General features: G+C 44.0%; 1 protein-coding gene across 1 annotated transcript; it reads left to right on the top strand.

Moving 5' to 3' along the window:
* Positions 1–91: 91 nt before the first annotated feature.
* Positions 92–7172, top strand: LOC148115187 (uncharacterized). Its single transcript, XM_087886374.1, has 7 exons — positions 92–261; positions 474–537; positions 638–700; positions 854–988; positions 1166–1261; positions 1567–1635; positions 1998–7172. Exons 1-5 carry the CDS (start codon positions 170–172, stop codon positions 1253–1255), a joined length of 444 nt encoding a protein of 147 aa, XP_087742500.1. The 5' UTR covers positions 92–169; the 3' UTR covers positions 1256–1261; positions 1567–1635; positions 1998–7172.
* The last annotated feature ends 9508 nt before the right edge of the window (positions 7173–16680 follow it).

The following is a 16680-nucleotide window of genomic DNA, read 5'->3' as shown; positions in this document are numbered from 1 at the left end:
ACTAAAAGAAGAAGGACTCAAGCCCTTCGTTCTCTCCCCAGAAATGAGAGGATGCCGAAGTGGACACCGCGGCTGACTACAATTTGGGAGACCTGCACTGAGTCGGTAAGGCCAGAGTAGCTCCTCCCTATGGTAATGGCAGAGGCTCTGTCTCTGTGCATTTGTTAACATGCCAATAGACGGAATATTTGCCTTCTTATTTCAGGATCCATCGGACGTGGAGGAGGGCGGTGCAGGAGGAGACAGTGCCTGTCTTTCAGGGTAGGTAACACTTTGGAGGGTGAAACTTTAGCAGAAGGGAGGCATCTTTGCCTCTGCTTCTGCTAAAGGAAGAAGGACTCAGGGCAATTTCACCGGCAGGCCAAGCCCCTTGGCAGGCCACCTGCAAGGGTTCTTACAGCTTCCACATGACCACTCTTGCAAAAGGGCCATGGCTACTTTTGATCTTTGGCCCCTTTGTTTTCTCCCCCCAGAGAGGAAAGGCAAGAGCACTGGAGGCCGCGGCTGTCCACCAGTTTGGAGACCTGCACTGAGTTGGTAAGGCCTGGACACATCCTGCCCACGTGAAAAGAAGAAGCCCTGTCTCTGTGGATTTCTTGATATCCCAACAGACGGCATCTTTGGCTTTTTATTTCAGGAACCACAAGACCAACCAGTGCAGGGGGAGATCTCTCCTGACCTGGAGAAAACATCTTCAGAGGTAAGAAAATTTTGGGAAGTGGGAGAAATTGGGCTATACATCCTTCTAAGCTTAAGACTTGGAAAGGCTCTCTTGCTGTTGGCCCATAGGGCCATAGGAATCTTATTGGGACACAGAAAGTTGAGGATTTAGCAACCTTAGTATCATTTGCAGGATTCGCTGACAGTCCTGGCGGGCTCCAGGACCAGCAGCCTCTGGGATTTGGACCTCGACTCCCTTGCTGACCTTCTGGAGGAGGAATCTGAGGATAGCCGGGACCAGGATGCGGAGGCTTCTTCCAGTCCATGGGTAAGAAAGACAAAGGCTTTTCGGTTGGGGTGGTCTGGTGGGATCGGTTCCTTTGCCACAAAGTAGCAGGGACTGGTGTCCTAAATGGGAAATGTAATCCCCATTCAATAGGCCCTCTTTTAGGAATCCTGATTTTTTTTTCTCTGATGGCTAAAGAGGAATGACTGTCGTTCACAGGATTCTCCAGAGGAGGGGGAAGACACCCTGGAGGATCTCAGCAGCCTGGAAGAGGACATCCTGGACTCCCTGGACCGCCTTCTTCAATGAGAAGAGGTATCTATTTTACCTTCCTCACGGGTCAATGCCTTGCCTGGCGAAGCTCAATGAAGCAATGAGCTATGCTGTGCCGGGCCATTTAGGTCAGACAGGTCATAGTCGAGGGTGCTGACACAACATGGTCCACTGGAGAAGGAAATGGCAACCCTCTCCAGTATCCTTAGTAAGAAAACCCCAGGAAAAGTATCAAAGGGCTACCATGCTAGAAGATGAGCCCCTCAGATCGGAAGAGCGGAGGGCAATTACAAGTAGCTCCAAAAGAGCAAAGTGGTCCTAATAATAGCCTTTGATTCCTCCCCCAGATGCTTCCTCAGATTCGTCTCCAGAGGTCAGCTTGGAGGAGGAGGAACCAGCCCCTGCCACCTCAGGAGGTGAGTTGGTCAATGGCTCTGAGTAGCCTGCTGAGAATGATTTGGCTGAAACAACAGCTGCAGCAGGGCAGCCCTGAGATTTCAGGTGGGGAAAGCACCCAGCTGTTTAGTGAGGAGGAGGAGGAACTGCCTTCTGCACCTGAACCAGGAACACTTAGGGCAGAGAAAAGGCAGGAGCAGCAAAGGTCAGCCCGATTACTTGCGAGGCGCCAGTCTCGCCATTCTTGATGGGATGCACCCGAAGCTGGCTACTTAGCGCAGCAGACAGACAGCGGTGATGCTGGGAACGTGTTCATGAGCAGGGGGTTGGACAAGAAGACCTTCAAGGTCCCTTCCAACTCTGTTATTCTGTCTGCCTCTAGGACGGCTTCAGCAACGGAGGGTATTGTTGTGGTCCGCCACCAACCTGCGGAGCTGGCAGCCGAGTCGGACAGTGAGGAGGCGGAGGAAGAACACGGGCCAGTCCTGGAGGCTGGGGAAGGCCCGGATGAGGGCTCTGCGTCGGAGGCAGAGATGGGGCGAGGACCATCTGGGAGTGATGTGCAGACTCTGGCCGGGTGCTTCTGTCTGGGCCTATTACGGCCACCACTCAACCCTTGCACATGACCATCGGGTCTCATGAGGACCCTATTCAGTTTGATTTTACATCCGGCCTGCATTTTCTCGTGGTTTTGGGCTTGGCTTGGCTCAGGAAACCAGACCCGCAGATCTATTGTTCCCAGAACTTCATCTCTTTTCCGAGCCTGCAATGTGTGGATCACACCCACCACGACTGCCCCATTAATTTGATTCTGGATGCTCCACTCCCATTGGGGCGTTTGTATTCGATGTCGGACCCTGAGTTGGTTGTGTTACGGGACTTTGTGGACAAAAATCTTGCTCAGGATTTTATCTGGCCCTCATCGCCATTGTCTGCCCCGGTCCTGTTCGTGAAAAAGAATACTGGAGACTTGCGGCTTTGTTGTAACTCCCGCAAGCTAAACGCCATCATAGCGCGCACCCAGTATCCTCTGCCCCTTATTCCTGAACTCTTGGAACTACTTCTGGAGGCTACTGTCTTCACTAAATAGGACTTGCGAGGAACTTATAATCTTCTTCGGATCCGTCCCAAGGATGAATGGAAGACGGCGTTTGGCACTCCTTAAGGACATTTTGAGTATACTGTACGGTCATGCCGTTTGGGCTGACCAATGCTCCTGCCATCTTCCAACATTTCATGAATGACATTTTTAGGGACCTCTTGGACAAGTTTGTCGTAATTTATTTAGACAACATTCTCATCTATTCTCCTTCCCAGAAGACCCACCAACAGCACCTCTGCCTGCTCCTGCAACATCTTCGGGAGCATCATCTGTATGCTAAACTGGAGAAATGCCAGTTTTTCCAGTCCACCATTGAGCTCCTGGGGCATTGAATCTCTCCCGAGGGCATTGCCATGGAGCCGAGCAAGGTGGAGTCTTTGCGTAGTTGGCAACCTCCTTGGTGACTGAAGGACCACTGTCTAGTGCCTCCTTGGGTTCGCCAACTACTATCGGACCTTTATCCCAAGCTTTGCTGCCAGGATCATGCCTCTCACTCGGCTTCTGCAGAAAAAGTCCAATTTCGGTTGGGTACCCCCGAGCAACAGGCACTCCAGGCCTTGAAACAGGCCTTCATGAAGGAGCCTATCTTGAAGCATCTTGACCCCCACCATTTGTTTGTGGTAGAAGCAGATGCATCGGGTGTTGCTGTTGCTGCGGTCTTGCTACAGGCTCGCGCATCTGGCGGTACCCTCTTCCCTTGTGCAAAGTTACTACAGACCACCCAGAAACTGAACCAATGGTAGATTCAGTGGTCCCTCTTCTTTGCAAGGTTCAATTTCAGCATTACGTACATCCTTAGTGGTCGCAACCAAAGGGTGGATGCGCTCTCGCGGAAACCGGAGTATTCCCACATCGAAGACCCGCTTCTGCTCCAGACAGTGTTGCCTGTAGAGTCTTTCTCCGTGGTTTAGGAACCAGTTGATTTACGGGCTCAGATACAGGAAGCTCAGCGGCATGATGCTTACATGGAGCAACGGAAGAAAGAGGTAGGGCCCGCCTCTCCATGGACGTTTCATGAGGAACTCTTGCGGTACCGAGACAGGCTCTAGCTGCTGGTGGGGCCGCTCTGGGGACTTATCTTGCCGCAGTGCCATGATAATCCTGCAGCGGGGCACTTTGGCCTCTTTAAGACACTGAATCTAGTTTCTTGCACTTTTGGTGGCCCCGATTGAGACACAATGTCCAGGCTTATGTCACGTCTTGTGTTCACTGCCGACAGGCCAGGTCGGCAATGGGAGCCACTTCAGGCCTGTTCCAGCCATTGCCACAGTGCCACATGACAGAAATGAACCACCCGAGTATGAGGTCGCCAGCATTCGGGACTCCTGGTGGGTAAAAGGACGGTTCAAGTATCTAATTGAGTGGAAGGGATATGGACTGGAGGACTTTACTTGAGAGAATGCGACGTCTGTGCATGCACCTATCTTGGTGAAAGCAGTCCATGACCTCTTCCAGTCACAGCTGCATCTGGATCGTCAGACCTGGGGGAATGGCCCTGCGGTGAGCGATAGTGTTGTGGTCCGCCAGCAGCCTGCGGAACTGGCAGCGGAGTTGGACAGTGAGGAGGCTGAGGAAAAACATGGGCCTGTCCTGGAGGCTGGGGAAGGCCCAGATGAGGGCTCTGCGTCAGAGGCAGAGCTGGGGCCATGGCCATCTGGGAGTGATGTGCGGACTCCGGAGCCTCCAGAGCAGTGGTTCTCAACTTTCCTAATGCCGCGACCCTTTCATACAGTTCCTCATGTTATGGTGACCCCCAACCAGGGGTGGGTTCTAAAATTTTTTACTACCGGTTCTGTGGGTGTGGCTTATTTTGTGGGCATGGCTTGGAGGTCATGTAACTGGGTGGGCGTGGCTAGCTGGTCATGTGACCGGGTGGCCATTGCTATATGTGTATAGGGACTACTCAGAGGGCTGAAAAAAGTCATTTCTGACAGGTCCTTGCACTTTTGACTGGTCCTCACACTTATGACCATCCTCACATTTATGCCCATGCAGCATTCTTAACAACCATGTCACTCATTTCACAACTGCTTCTCTTCACCATGGTGACAAAAAGTGTAAAATATGAGGATAGTCGTAAATTCGAGGACTGGTCAAAAGTGCGAGGACCAGTCAAAAATAACTTTTTCAGACCTCTGAGTAGTCCATGTGCACAAAAGGACTACCCAGAGGGCTGAAAAAAGTGATTTCTGACAGGTCCTCGCACTTTTGACCGGACTTCGCACTTATGACTGGTCATCATTTATGCCCATTGTAGCATTCTTAACAACCATGTCACTCATTTCACAACTGCTTCTCTTCACCATGGTGACAAGATAGGGCAAAAACATAAAATGTGAGACAGTCGTAAGTTCGAAAACTGGTCAAAAGTGCGAGGACCAGTCAAAAATAACTTTTTCAGCCCTCTGAGTAGTCCATGTGCACAAAAGGACTACCCAGAGGGCTGAAAAAAGTGATTTCTGACAGGTCCTCGCACTTTTGACCGGACTTCGCACTTATGACTGGTCATCATTTATGCCCATTGTAGCATTCTTAACAACCATGTCACTCATTTCACAACTGCTTCTCTTCAACCTGGTGACAAGATAGGGCAAAAGCATAAAATGTGAGGACAGTCGTAAGTTCGAAAACTGGTCAAAAGTGTGAGGACCAGTTAAAAATAACTTTTTCAGCCCTCTGAGTAGTCCATGTGCACAAAAGGACTACCCAGAGGGCTGAAAAAAGTGATTTCTGACAGGTCCTCGCACTTTTGACCGGACTTCGCACTTATGACTGGTCATCATTTATGCCCATTGTAGCATTCTTAACAACCATGTCACTCATTTCACAACTGCTTCTCCTCACCATGATGACAAGATAGGGCAAAAATGTAAAATGTGAGGACAGGCGTATTTCGAGGACTGGTCAAAAGTGCGAGGACCAGTCAAAAATAACTTTTTCAGCCCTCTGAATAGTCCATATGCATAAAAGGATACAGGAATAGAGAGGAATGAAGGAAGGGAAGGGAAATTAGAGTAGGAGTGAGGGTAAGAGAGGGAGGAAGAGAGGAGGGGAAGGAGAAAGGAAGAGGAAGTAGGGAGGAGAAGAAGGGGGGAAGAGAAAGTAAGAAGGAAAGAAAAGAGAGAGGTGGTAGGTTTGAGGAGAAAGATTGCTGTACAATAAAAAAGATGAAAGGGAAGAAAACCAACCCCAAACAAATATAAAGATATTAAGATAAAGAATGAATTGTTAAACTTTAAAGAATAAAAGATCAAATCAATTAATTATATTTACCAATAATAATAAACCCAATAATTTCCCCCGTATATTCCTCCAAACCACAACTTAACCATTTCTGCTTTCAACACAATATGCAATTAATAGTATCTCAATTATTACAATTCCCTAGTTATATAGAGCTTTTTTTCTTTTGTGTTTTAAAATCTTGAACCTCCTCTTTTGCCCTAAATTTCCCATTGTTTGCAGTTTTGCACCTACCTTTTTTGGTGAGGAAAAAGAAAAAGAAATCTCTCTCTGCCTCATTTTGTCACGTTGCAGCAAAGACCCTGCTTTAATTTCAGTTTTGCTTTTTCAGCATAGCTAGGGGAAAAATAATATGCTCCAGCAATTTACCTCTTTGCAGCTAGCTAGCAACAGAGCCCTCCGCAAAACAGCTGAGAGCAAATCAGCTGAGAGTCGGGAGGCTGATCAAACCAACTGATGGTAATTAACCTATGCTGAAGCTGAAAGGGGCTGTTTTTTCTATTTTTGCAGGCACCGGTCTACTCATTTGTTTTCTTTTAACACTGATCAGCTGTAGGGTGGCCCTTTGAAGCCCCGCAGCAAGAATTTAAACAGTTTTTTTCCCTCTAGCCATTAGCTGGGACTCAGGAGGCAGCAATAGATTGGGAGTGGGCGGGGTAAGCGACCGGCAACTGGCGATCCAACAGAGGCAGAGGGTGAGGGTGAGTGAAGGCGTGGGGGGACCGAGAGAGGGCTTTGGTGACCCCTGTGAAATGGCCGTTCGACCCCCAAAGTAGTCACGAACCCCAGGTTGAGAACCGCTGCTCCAGAGGCAGAGAGGCACAGGAACAAGAAAAGCCATTCCTAGTGCATGCATGAGAAGAGCTGGAAGAAGGCACGAGCAGCTAAAGCAAAAAGGATGACTCGGGAGCAGGGCCAAGAGATGATTGGCCTCTCCCATAAGGCTTAAAAGACCAGCAACGGCTCTTAGGCTCTTTGTCAAAAAACAACATTGATAGATTTGTTTCTTGTCTTGCTGCATATATTTCTTGTTGCCATCTTCTGCTTCTGAACTTTTGCCAAGAAAAGCCTTTGGCAGGTTGCCTAATAAGACCAAGGTTGGTGATAAGGCTGAAGAATTGTGTTATGAAGAATTGGTCTTAAATTAGTTTGGACTACCCTGAGAATGAGTTAATTCTCATCTGTTCTAATAAAGTCTGTTTGTTTCAAACAGTTTGGGTCTGATAATACTTACTTGGGCCTGGGTCACAACAGGTATGGAGATGGAGGGCAGAATCACCCCCACCTAAAAAGCCCTGCATGGAGCTGCTTTCCCCTGGAATGGATGTCTTTTTGTTGTTTTTTCTAGCTACGTTTGTTTTTCACTGCTGTATGAGAGACAGTGTAATAGTACTGTTACCATATGCAATTGGACATGCTATAGGACCGTGATGGCGAACCTATGGCACGCGTGCCACAGGTGGCACATGGAACCATATCTTGGGCATGCCAGCGTGCCCTAGTTTAGCTCCAGCGCGCATGCGCGCACTGGCCAGCTGATTTTCAGGCCTTGGGGAAGGCCATTTTCTACCTCCCCAGGTTCCTAGAAAGGCTCTGGAGCGTGGGGAGGTTGAAAAACATCATTTTCTGTTCCAACGGAAGTTGAGAAATGGGACCTCCGGGAGGGTGGGGAAGGCCGTTTTCGCCCTCCCCAGGCTCCTAGAAACCTCTGCAGCCCTGGGAGGGCCCACCATGCCAAAAGAGGGTGGAATACAGGGGGGGTCGTGCACACATGCGTGCGGGTGGGGCGCATTGAAATGTGACTGATGGCACACACATGCGCAACTCCTCCACACTCCCCCCACTTTTGGGACATAATGGCAAAAAGGTTCGCCATCACTGCTATAGGGTATATTACTTGTGGAGCGGGCTGGACTAGAAGACCTCCAAGATCTCTTTCAGCTCTATTCTGGTTGATTGATGGATTGATTGAAGTAGCCCAGTTGTTATGAGAAATTGGCTTCTCCATTACTTTTGCTTGCCAGAAAGACGCAAAAGCTGATCACATGACCCTGGGAGATTGCAACCCTCATAAAGATGAGTCAGTTACCCAGAGGAACAGAAAGAAACGTTGAATAGACCAATCTCCGAAACCAAATTTGGAACGGCAATGAAAAAAACAAAAAAATAATAAATCCCCAGGCCCCGATGGATTACCGATAGAACTATATTAAAATAGGATAGAACAGACTGGAGAACTTATGTTAGAAATATTTAATGAAGTATTGCAAGGGACAAAAACACCCAAATCCTGGTCAGAAGCTCTAATTACATTGATTCATAAGGAGGATTCAGATCCACAACTAATACAAAATTACAGACCTATCTCTCTACTGAATTCCGATTATAAATTATTTATGTCAATAATTGCGGATAGACTAAAAGTGATTCTGAACAAACACATACATTTGGACCAAAGTGGTTTTCTCCCAGGACGGCAAATCAAAAATAATACACGGATGATAGTAGATATATTAGAGTATTATGAGGTACACGCAGAGAAACAATTTTCACTGGTTTTCCTTGATGCGCAAAAGGCCTTTGACAATTTGAACTGGAACTTCATGACACAATTAATACAGAAATTGGACTATGGACAAAAACTTGGACAAATGATTGGGAAAATTTATTCAACACAGACCGCAAAGGCATTGGTTAATCAGGATATGACAAAAGGCTTTCAAATAGCAAAGAGGAATATTCCTCTTCCAGACTATTCTGATAAAAATGGGGAACAATTTTTTCGACTTATTAAGTAGATTAACTACAAAATTTATTTGGCAAGGAAAGAAGCCTAGAATTAGGTTAAAAGTATTACAAGATACCAGAGAGAGTGAGGAGAAGCTGCCCTGCCAGATTGGGAGACCTACTATCAAACAGCAGGATTAGTTTGGATAAAGGAGTGGATGGAATTGGAAAATAAAAGGCTGCTAACATTAGAAGGACATGATCTAACTATAGGGTGGCACTCATATTTGTGGGGAGGAAAACAAAATATTTATGGATACTTTAGAAGACATACAATTAGGAATTCTTTACTAATAATTTGGAATAAAATTAAAAAACAGCATTATATACAAATCCCGTCTTGGATTTCCCCAGAGGAAACTTTAACATATCCAAATTTAGTAGACTGGACAAAATTAACTAGGTATAGAGACATAATAACTAAGAGGGGAATATTAAAAACTAGAAATGAATTGGAACTGGACTTAGGAAGAGAAGTGCAATGGTGGACATATCTGCAGATAAACTCAAAGTACACAGAGTAATTTGAGGATTTAAAAAAAGACCAAGTTCGACTAGAAGAAACAGAATTAGATAAAATTATACTAGGGAATGATTGAAAACTAATAAGTAGACTATACAAGTTTCTAATTCGGTATAAAATGGAAGAGGAAACGGCGAAAGACACGATGATCAAATGGGCACAAAACTTTAACCATGTGATAGAATTAGAGAAGGGGGAGAGGATGTGGAAAACGAACACGAAACTAACAATTGCGAGGGCATACAAGGAAAACCAGATGAAAATGTTTTATAGATGGCACCTCCCACCAACCAGAATTGCAAAAATGTTCCCTACCAACTCCCCGACATTTTTGTCAAAAGTATTTTCCAATTGGCTAAGAATGCAGGAAATACTTCATTTCAAAACTTCACCTTTTTCTGCATTCCAGAATGGAGTCTCAAAATGCAAAAACGGTTTATTACAAACCATGGTTAGATGTGTGTTAGATGATGCTGGACTAGGGAAAAATTTTTTGGCCGAAGCACTTACATATTCAAATTATACCATAAATAGACTATGGTCTAGCGTAATTGGCAAAACACCTTACGAAGTCATGTATGGTAGAAAACCTAAAATTGGCCATCTACATATATTTGGTGTCACTGCTGATGTCTATGTTCCAAAACAATTAAGACACAAAAGAGAAAAGTTATCAAAAAGATTAAAATTCATGGGATATGAATCAGGGACCAAAGGGTATCAATTTATAGACAAAAACAATAAATTCATAATATCTAGAACGGCTGTATTCCACGAGCACGCAAATTGGTCCAAAATACATCTAAATGAATTATACCCTGAAGTTGAAAACACAACAGACACTCATAGAAAACACATACCATACGCAACTGAATCCAAAACACGACAAATTAGCAAACCCAGACACCAGGAGATATCAAATAGAGAATGGAATAAGAATCATCCCAACATACAAGTAGATACACTAACTAAAAAAGAAGCAAGGTATATGCATGATGCTGAAGCACCTCCAAATAGACCCATCAGATCCAACAGAAACACAGTACCAAAAAGATTAGAGGATTACATACTATCCATCAATGCATACAATAAAACACCCAGTACATATGAGGAAATACTAAAATTACCACAAGAGGAGAAGATCAAGTGGGAACAAGCAATGGAAAGGGAGATGGATAGCTTAAAGGAATTAAATGTATATACACACGCAAAACCACCTGCAGGTAAAACCCCCATAGGAACAAAATAGATATTCAAAATTAAGGAGCTAGAAAATAATGAACTCTTATACAAAGCTAGACTTGTGGCTCAAGGGTTCGCGAAACGGTTCCCTGATGATTATGTACATACGTACTCTCCCATAGTAAGGTCAGAAAGTGTTAAAAGCGCACTAACAATGGCATTTATTCTGAATTTAGATGTGTACCAGTTGGACGTACAAACTGCTTATTTACATGCTGACCTTGACAAAGAAATATATGTGAAGGCACCGCCCGGAAATAATATACAGAAAGGAGAAACTTGGTCATTAAACAAAAGCTTGTATGGATTAAAGCAATCCGGAAAGAGGTGGTATGAGTGTTTGGCAAAGATACTTAGAGAAATCGGTTTTTCAGCCACATCCACAGATTTATGCTTTTTTATCAAAAAAAGGGAAAATTCCATAGAGTATGTACTCATATATTTTGATGACATTCTATACTTTGGGCAACAAAAACATGAATGTCATGAATTCGCTGAAAAATTGGGCAAACATTTTACGTTGAAAACCTTGGGAAAAGTAAATAAATATTTAGGTGTTCAAATTGACAAGACCAAAGGAGGATTCAAATTATCTCAAAAAGAAAAAATATTAGAGCTTTTACAAAAATGCAATATGATTAATTCGAAACCATGTGAGTCTCCCATGCAAACTGATTTTATAAAGAACATGAATAACGAAGGTGAGCCATTTAAAGACAATACTTTGTACAGATCAGTCATCGGTTCATTACTATATATTTCTAATTGGACTAGGCCTGATATCACTTTTGCTGTTAACCTTCTGTCCAGACACGTAAGCAATCCTAATACATATCATTGGGAAGGGGTAAAAAGGGTCCTTAGATATCTAAAATTCACCACTGATGTTTGTTTATACTTAGAACCTGTACATTCAGAAAAACCTATTCTGTCATGCTATGCTGATGCGGATTGGGCCGGAGATTCAAAGAGTAGAAAAAGCACGTCTGGTTATGTCTTTCTTATAAACAATTGTCCCGTATATTGGTACACTGGCAAACAAAATTTAATTGCAACCTCCACAGCTGAAGCTGAATATATTTGTCTATCAAAAGCGGCCAATAATTTAACGTGGTTTGACGATCTGCTATCTAACATCTGGTCTGAACCCAATTATCCCATAACCATCCATGAAGACAATAAAGCTGCCATAGAAATTTCAACTTCTGAAGCAATAGGCCAGAGGTCACGCCATATAGATATTAAATATAAACATGTCAGACAGCTATCTAACATAGGATTTATTAAAGCTATTCATTGTGATACAAGTGAACAAGTTGGAGACATTTTAACAAAACCTTTACCAGTTAAACAACACAAAATTGAAATTGAATATATGTATATAAATTGTAATATTGATAACCGTTAGGTATTTTAGAGGGGGATTTGTTACACATGGAAAATACCTAACTATATGTACATACTTAAAGCCATGTAAGGGTTAATCATTAATACATCAATTGTCCATCCCACTAACTCCTCCTTACCTTTGACTCCTCCTACTGTATATATATACTGATGTCCTGGACTGTTTTCTTGCCTTGCCTGATGTCCTCCTGTAACAAAAACAAAGAAATAAATACTGTTTATATTCTCATGACTTGCATCCTGATTATTGGGCCTATATGAAAGAAAAATAGCAACAAAAAAGGAATTTTACAGACCAGTACTCAGGTTACAGTGTCTCATAGGCTATAATTTCATGCAAGTAATGCTAAGTTGTTGCTACAATACAAACACCAGCATATATAATAAGATAAACAAATGAGACAACTAAAATGGCAGGGAAAGTGCATGTCTTAACCTGGCACGAAAATTTGAAAATTTTCTGTATAATTTCTCCTTCCGACGGGATTTTATCTGTTTTCCAATTTTGTGCAAATACAATTCTAGCCGCTGTTATTATATGAATAATCAAATATCTATCTTCTTTACTGTAATTCTCTGGTAAAATTCCCAGTAAGAATATCTCTGGCTTTAACTCTATATGTTGCTGCAACATTCCCTCTAATCATGTTTGTATTTTCACCCAATAATGTTTTGCTTCTTTACACAACCAGGGGGGAAGAAGAGAGGAGTGGGGGAAGGGAAGGGGAAGTAGGAAAGCGAAGGAGAGGAAGAAAGAAGAAAGGAGGAGGAGAAGGAGGAAGGAAGAGAAGGGGAGGAGAAGAAGAAAGGTTGGAATAAAAGTAAAGGGTAAAAGAGCAGCCCCGAAAAAGTAAAAAGTAAAAATTAAAAGCGAAAGTTAAAAAATAAGGTGACTGTACATATAAATGTGTTTATGAGAAATAAAAATAAAAAACTTTTTTAAAAAAATAACTGGCACAAAGAATTTCTATGCATGGCGATTTCAATTCAACTGTAAACAAAAAAATTTACCACAAGTGAATGGTGACGTAGCATACCTTGCTTGGATATTGTCCTCTCAGGAACCTTGTTAATTGGTACATTTTCAATTGAAAAGGAAAAGTTGATTCAAGTTTACTAAGAATTGAGAATATAAGAGTAGCACAAAAGTTCATTCTCTACTTTACTCACAATAGTTTCTCAGAAACTCAAAATTGTCTCCCCTCTTCTTTGTTCCTCAGTATCACCATCTAAATGTCTATGTCTCTTGTTGTCCATACTGTCTTGAATCACTTGGAACAACAGGGGACATATGCGAGACTGTTATTTGTGGATTATAGCTCTGCCTTTAACACCATTTTACCCAACAGGTTGTTTTTTAAAATGTCCAATTTGGGTATAAATCAGAGGATTTGTTTCTGGATAAGGGATTTTCTGACAGGTAGGCCACAGTCAGTAAGGATGGCATCTCACCATTCCTCTACTCTGATATTAAGCACAGGACCTCTCATGGACTATGAATGCTAACATGCTTGTGAAGAAGGCACAGAAGAGGCTGTACTTCCTGAGAATGTTCAGGAAGATAAACCTATCTCAGCATCTACTTCTGTCCTACAATCGCAGCACCATTGAGAGTATCTTGACAAGAATGGGAGGGTATCCTCCCATTCTTGCATTGTATGGGAGCAGCTCTGTAGCGGACAAAAAAGCTCTACAGAGAATCATTAAAACTGCCCAGAATATCATTGGACTCCAGCTACCAGCCCTGGACGACATTTTCGAATCTCACTGTTTGAGAAAGTTGCATAACATTCTCAGAGACTCTTCCCATCCTGCTTACAATCTTTTTGGACGGTTGCCTTCTGGCAGAAGATACAGAACAATTAAAACTCGGACCACATGTTTTCTGAATAGTTTTGATCCCAGAGCTATAATTGCACTCAACCATGAACTAAAGCAGGGGTCTCCAACCTTGGCTCCTTTAAGTCTGGAGGACTTCAACTCCCAGAATTCCCCAGCCAGCAAAACTGGCTGGGGAATTCTGGGAGTTGAAGTCCTCCAGGCTTAAAGGAGCCAAGGTTGAAGACCCCTGAACTAAAGGACCACCATCAGTGAGCTGTTGGAGAGTATTACTTGGTCCGTTGTGTGGATGTTTGGGTGGTTTAGGGGTGGAGAATTGTGGTGGGTGGGAGTCTGTTTGGGGATTGTTATGTGTGTTGGACCAGGTCTTTGGGTGTTAACTGAATTTCGTTGTATGGGTATACTTTGAATACACGTACAACGGCAATCAAGTTATTTATTTATGTATTTATTTAAATGGGAAGGAAGATCCTGTTTAATTCCTCTGTCTGATGGTCAATCAGACTGACCTTCTCTATTAGGAATCATAAACCCATCTGTTGAAATAACGCCCCCCGAAAGGTTCTATATTTACCATATAAGAATAGACTGGAAGGTAAAACCCTGAATAGACATTGATCAGAGGCCATAAAAGTCACCTAGAAGCGGAATTTAACAGAATAACAGAGTTGGAAGGGACCTTGGAGGTCTTCTAGCCCAGCCCCCTGCTCAAGCAGGAGACCCTGTACCATTTCAGACAAATGGCTGTCCAATCTCTTCTTTAAAACCTCCAAATTGCCTACTGAGATAGAATCAAGGTCAAGTGGCCTTCCAGGTGTTATTTATTTTCACTCCTTTTCTTTGTATATCTTAAACAATTCTCACTTTCCCACGCTGCAGTAATCTTCTTCCTCCAGTAGATGGCTCTCCTGCTCCAAGTCCATTAAACAGCGACAACAGCGACAAGTCCATTAAAAACCGACAAGCAGATACCAGCTGGTTTTCATGGAGCTCGCAGACCACTGATATTTCCAACTGTTCTCGCCACGACACCAACCGGTTCTATGCAATAAGAATTTTTGAGCTGCTGCCAGTCTCCAACTAGGAGTTTAAAGGCTTTGCAAAAGTCGATAATCCCAGTTCAACCAAGATCCCAGTTCAGTCAAACTTTGAAGCATCAGGAAAAAGTTGTCACCAGGAAGCCTCCTGCTTGCTTCTGCCTGCTCCAGGTGGCCTTTCCTAGAATAGAAAAAGAGGTGGAAGGGACCTTGGAGGTCTTCTAGTCCAGCCCCCTGCTGAAGCAGGAGAACCTATACTATCTCAGACAAGTGACTGTCCAGTCTCTTCTTAAAAACCTCCAGTGATGGGGCGTCCACAATTCCTGGAGGCAAGCTCTTCCACTGGTTAGTTGGCCTCACCGTTAGGAAGCTTCTCCTTAATTCCAGATTGCTTCTTCCTTTGATTAGTTTCCCACTATTTCTTGTCCTGCACTCTGGTGCTTTGGAGAATAATTTGAGCCCTTCTTCTTTGTGGCAGCCTCCCAAATGCTGAAATACTGCTATCATGTCACCCCTAATTCTTCTTTTCTTTAGACCAGCCAGACCCAAACCCTGCAACTTCATATGGTTTAGTCTGCAGGCCTTTGATCATCTTAGTTGCTCTTCTCTGAACTTTTTCCAAAAAGGCAGCTGCACTAAATCCCTAAACAGAAAAGCTAGAGGAAAGGCTTGCAGAGGGGAAGCATCTCTACCCTCTGCCTCTGATTCTGCGAAAGGAAAAATGATGCAAGGCAACCCTATTGGCAGGCCCGATGGCACGCTCTTAAAGCCTCCAACTGTTTGATCTTAAAAAAGGCTGATGGCTAGTATTGATAAGTTGTTCTTCCTTCTCTCCGAAGAAATGTCAAGACAGAGAAGTGGAGGTTGCACCTTTTCACAACTGTGGAGAGGCTTCAACATCTCACCATGCTAATGGCAGAAGCCCTGTCTCTATTGATTTGCTGATATGCCAACAGACAGAATCTTTGTGTTTTTATTTCAGGATCCATTGAAAGAATCCCTTCCGTTAGAGAGCCTGAGAGATGTGGAGAGTCCCAGTCCATCAAGGTAGGTAGCACCTCAGAGGGGGAAGACCCCCTACTGGTTCACAAGGGGCTTTCATTTACATTTATTTCACCTTTTTGCTCTGGACTGAAAACTTGGAAGACAAAGCCGTGGAAGAGGAGCTCTGTCCTAAATGGGGAGAAAACACGTTCCTCAGAGGTAAGCAGGTTTTGGCAATGGGGACAATGGAGGCCATGCCATAAGTCCTGATGAGGAAGGGGAGAAATTGTGCAATATAGCCTCCTAAGCTTAAGGTTTCCAAAGGCCCTCCTGCTGTTGGCTTTAACTATCTGATTGAGATTCAGGAAGCTTAGGATTTAGCAACCATAGTGTCATTTGCAGGACTCCATGATATTCCTGGTGGGCTCCAGGATCAGCAGCTTGGAGGAAGTAAACTCCGTTGCTGACCTTCTGGATGAGGAGTCAGAGGGAAGCTGGGACCAGGATGCAGTGGCTTCCAAGGCCAGCGTTTCTTCCAGTCCATGGGTAAGAAAGACAATGTTTTCTGTTGGGGAGGGATGGATGCCCTCAGGTCAGTTCTCCTAAACTAGTGAACTGTGCTGGAGTGCAGAGGGTTCTGGAGCCAGCGCAGAGCTGCCTAGTCTTCTGTTGGGCAGTGAGTATGGCAGTACCAACAGGAACAGTTAATTTGGTCATGGCTGTCAGGAGGCTTTTCAAAGTAAGTGTGGCCATCTCAGCAGCCATGAAACTGGCAGTAGGAGAATAAGTCATGCTTCCCAACACTTCTGACTGACTCACATCTATTTGTCGTCCCTTCACAGCTCATCTGGAAAAGAGGCTCAGTGGTTTCCTGTTGCATTAAGGATGACGCGGAGGACCT

The sequence above is a fragment of the Pantherophis guttatus genome, chromosome 2 (genome assembly GCF_059756535.1).
Source record: "Pantherophis guttatus breed Tessera chromosome 2, ASM5975653v1, whole genome shotgun sequence".
Classification (NCBI taxonomy): domain Eukaryota; kingdom Metazoa; phylum Chordata; class Lepidosauria; order Squamata; family Colubridae; genus Pantherophis; species Pantherophis guttatus.
The sequence above is the reverse complement of the archived record's forward strand: the minus strand, read 5'-3'. Positions and strand labels throughout refer to the sequence as shown.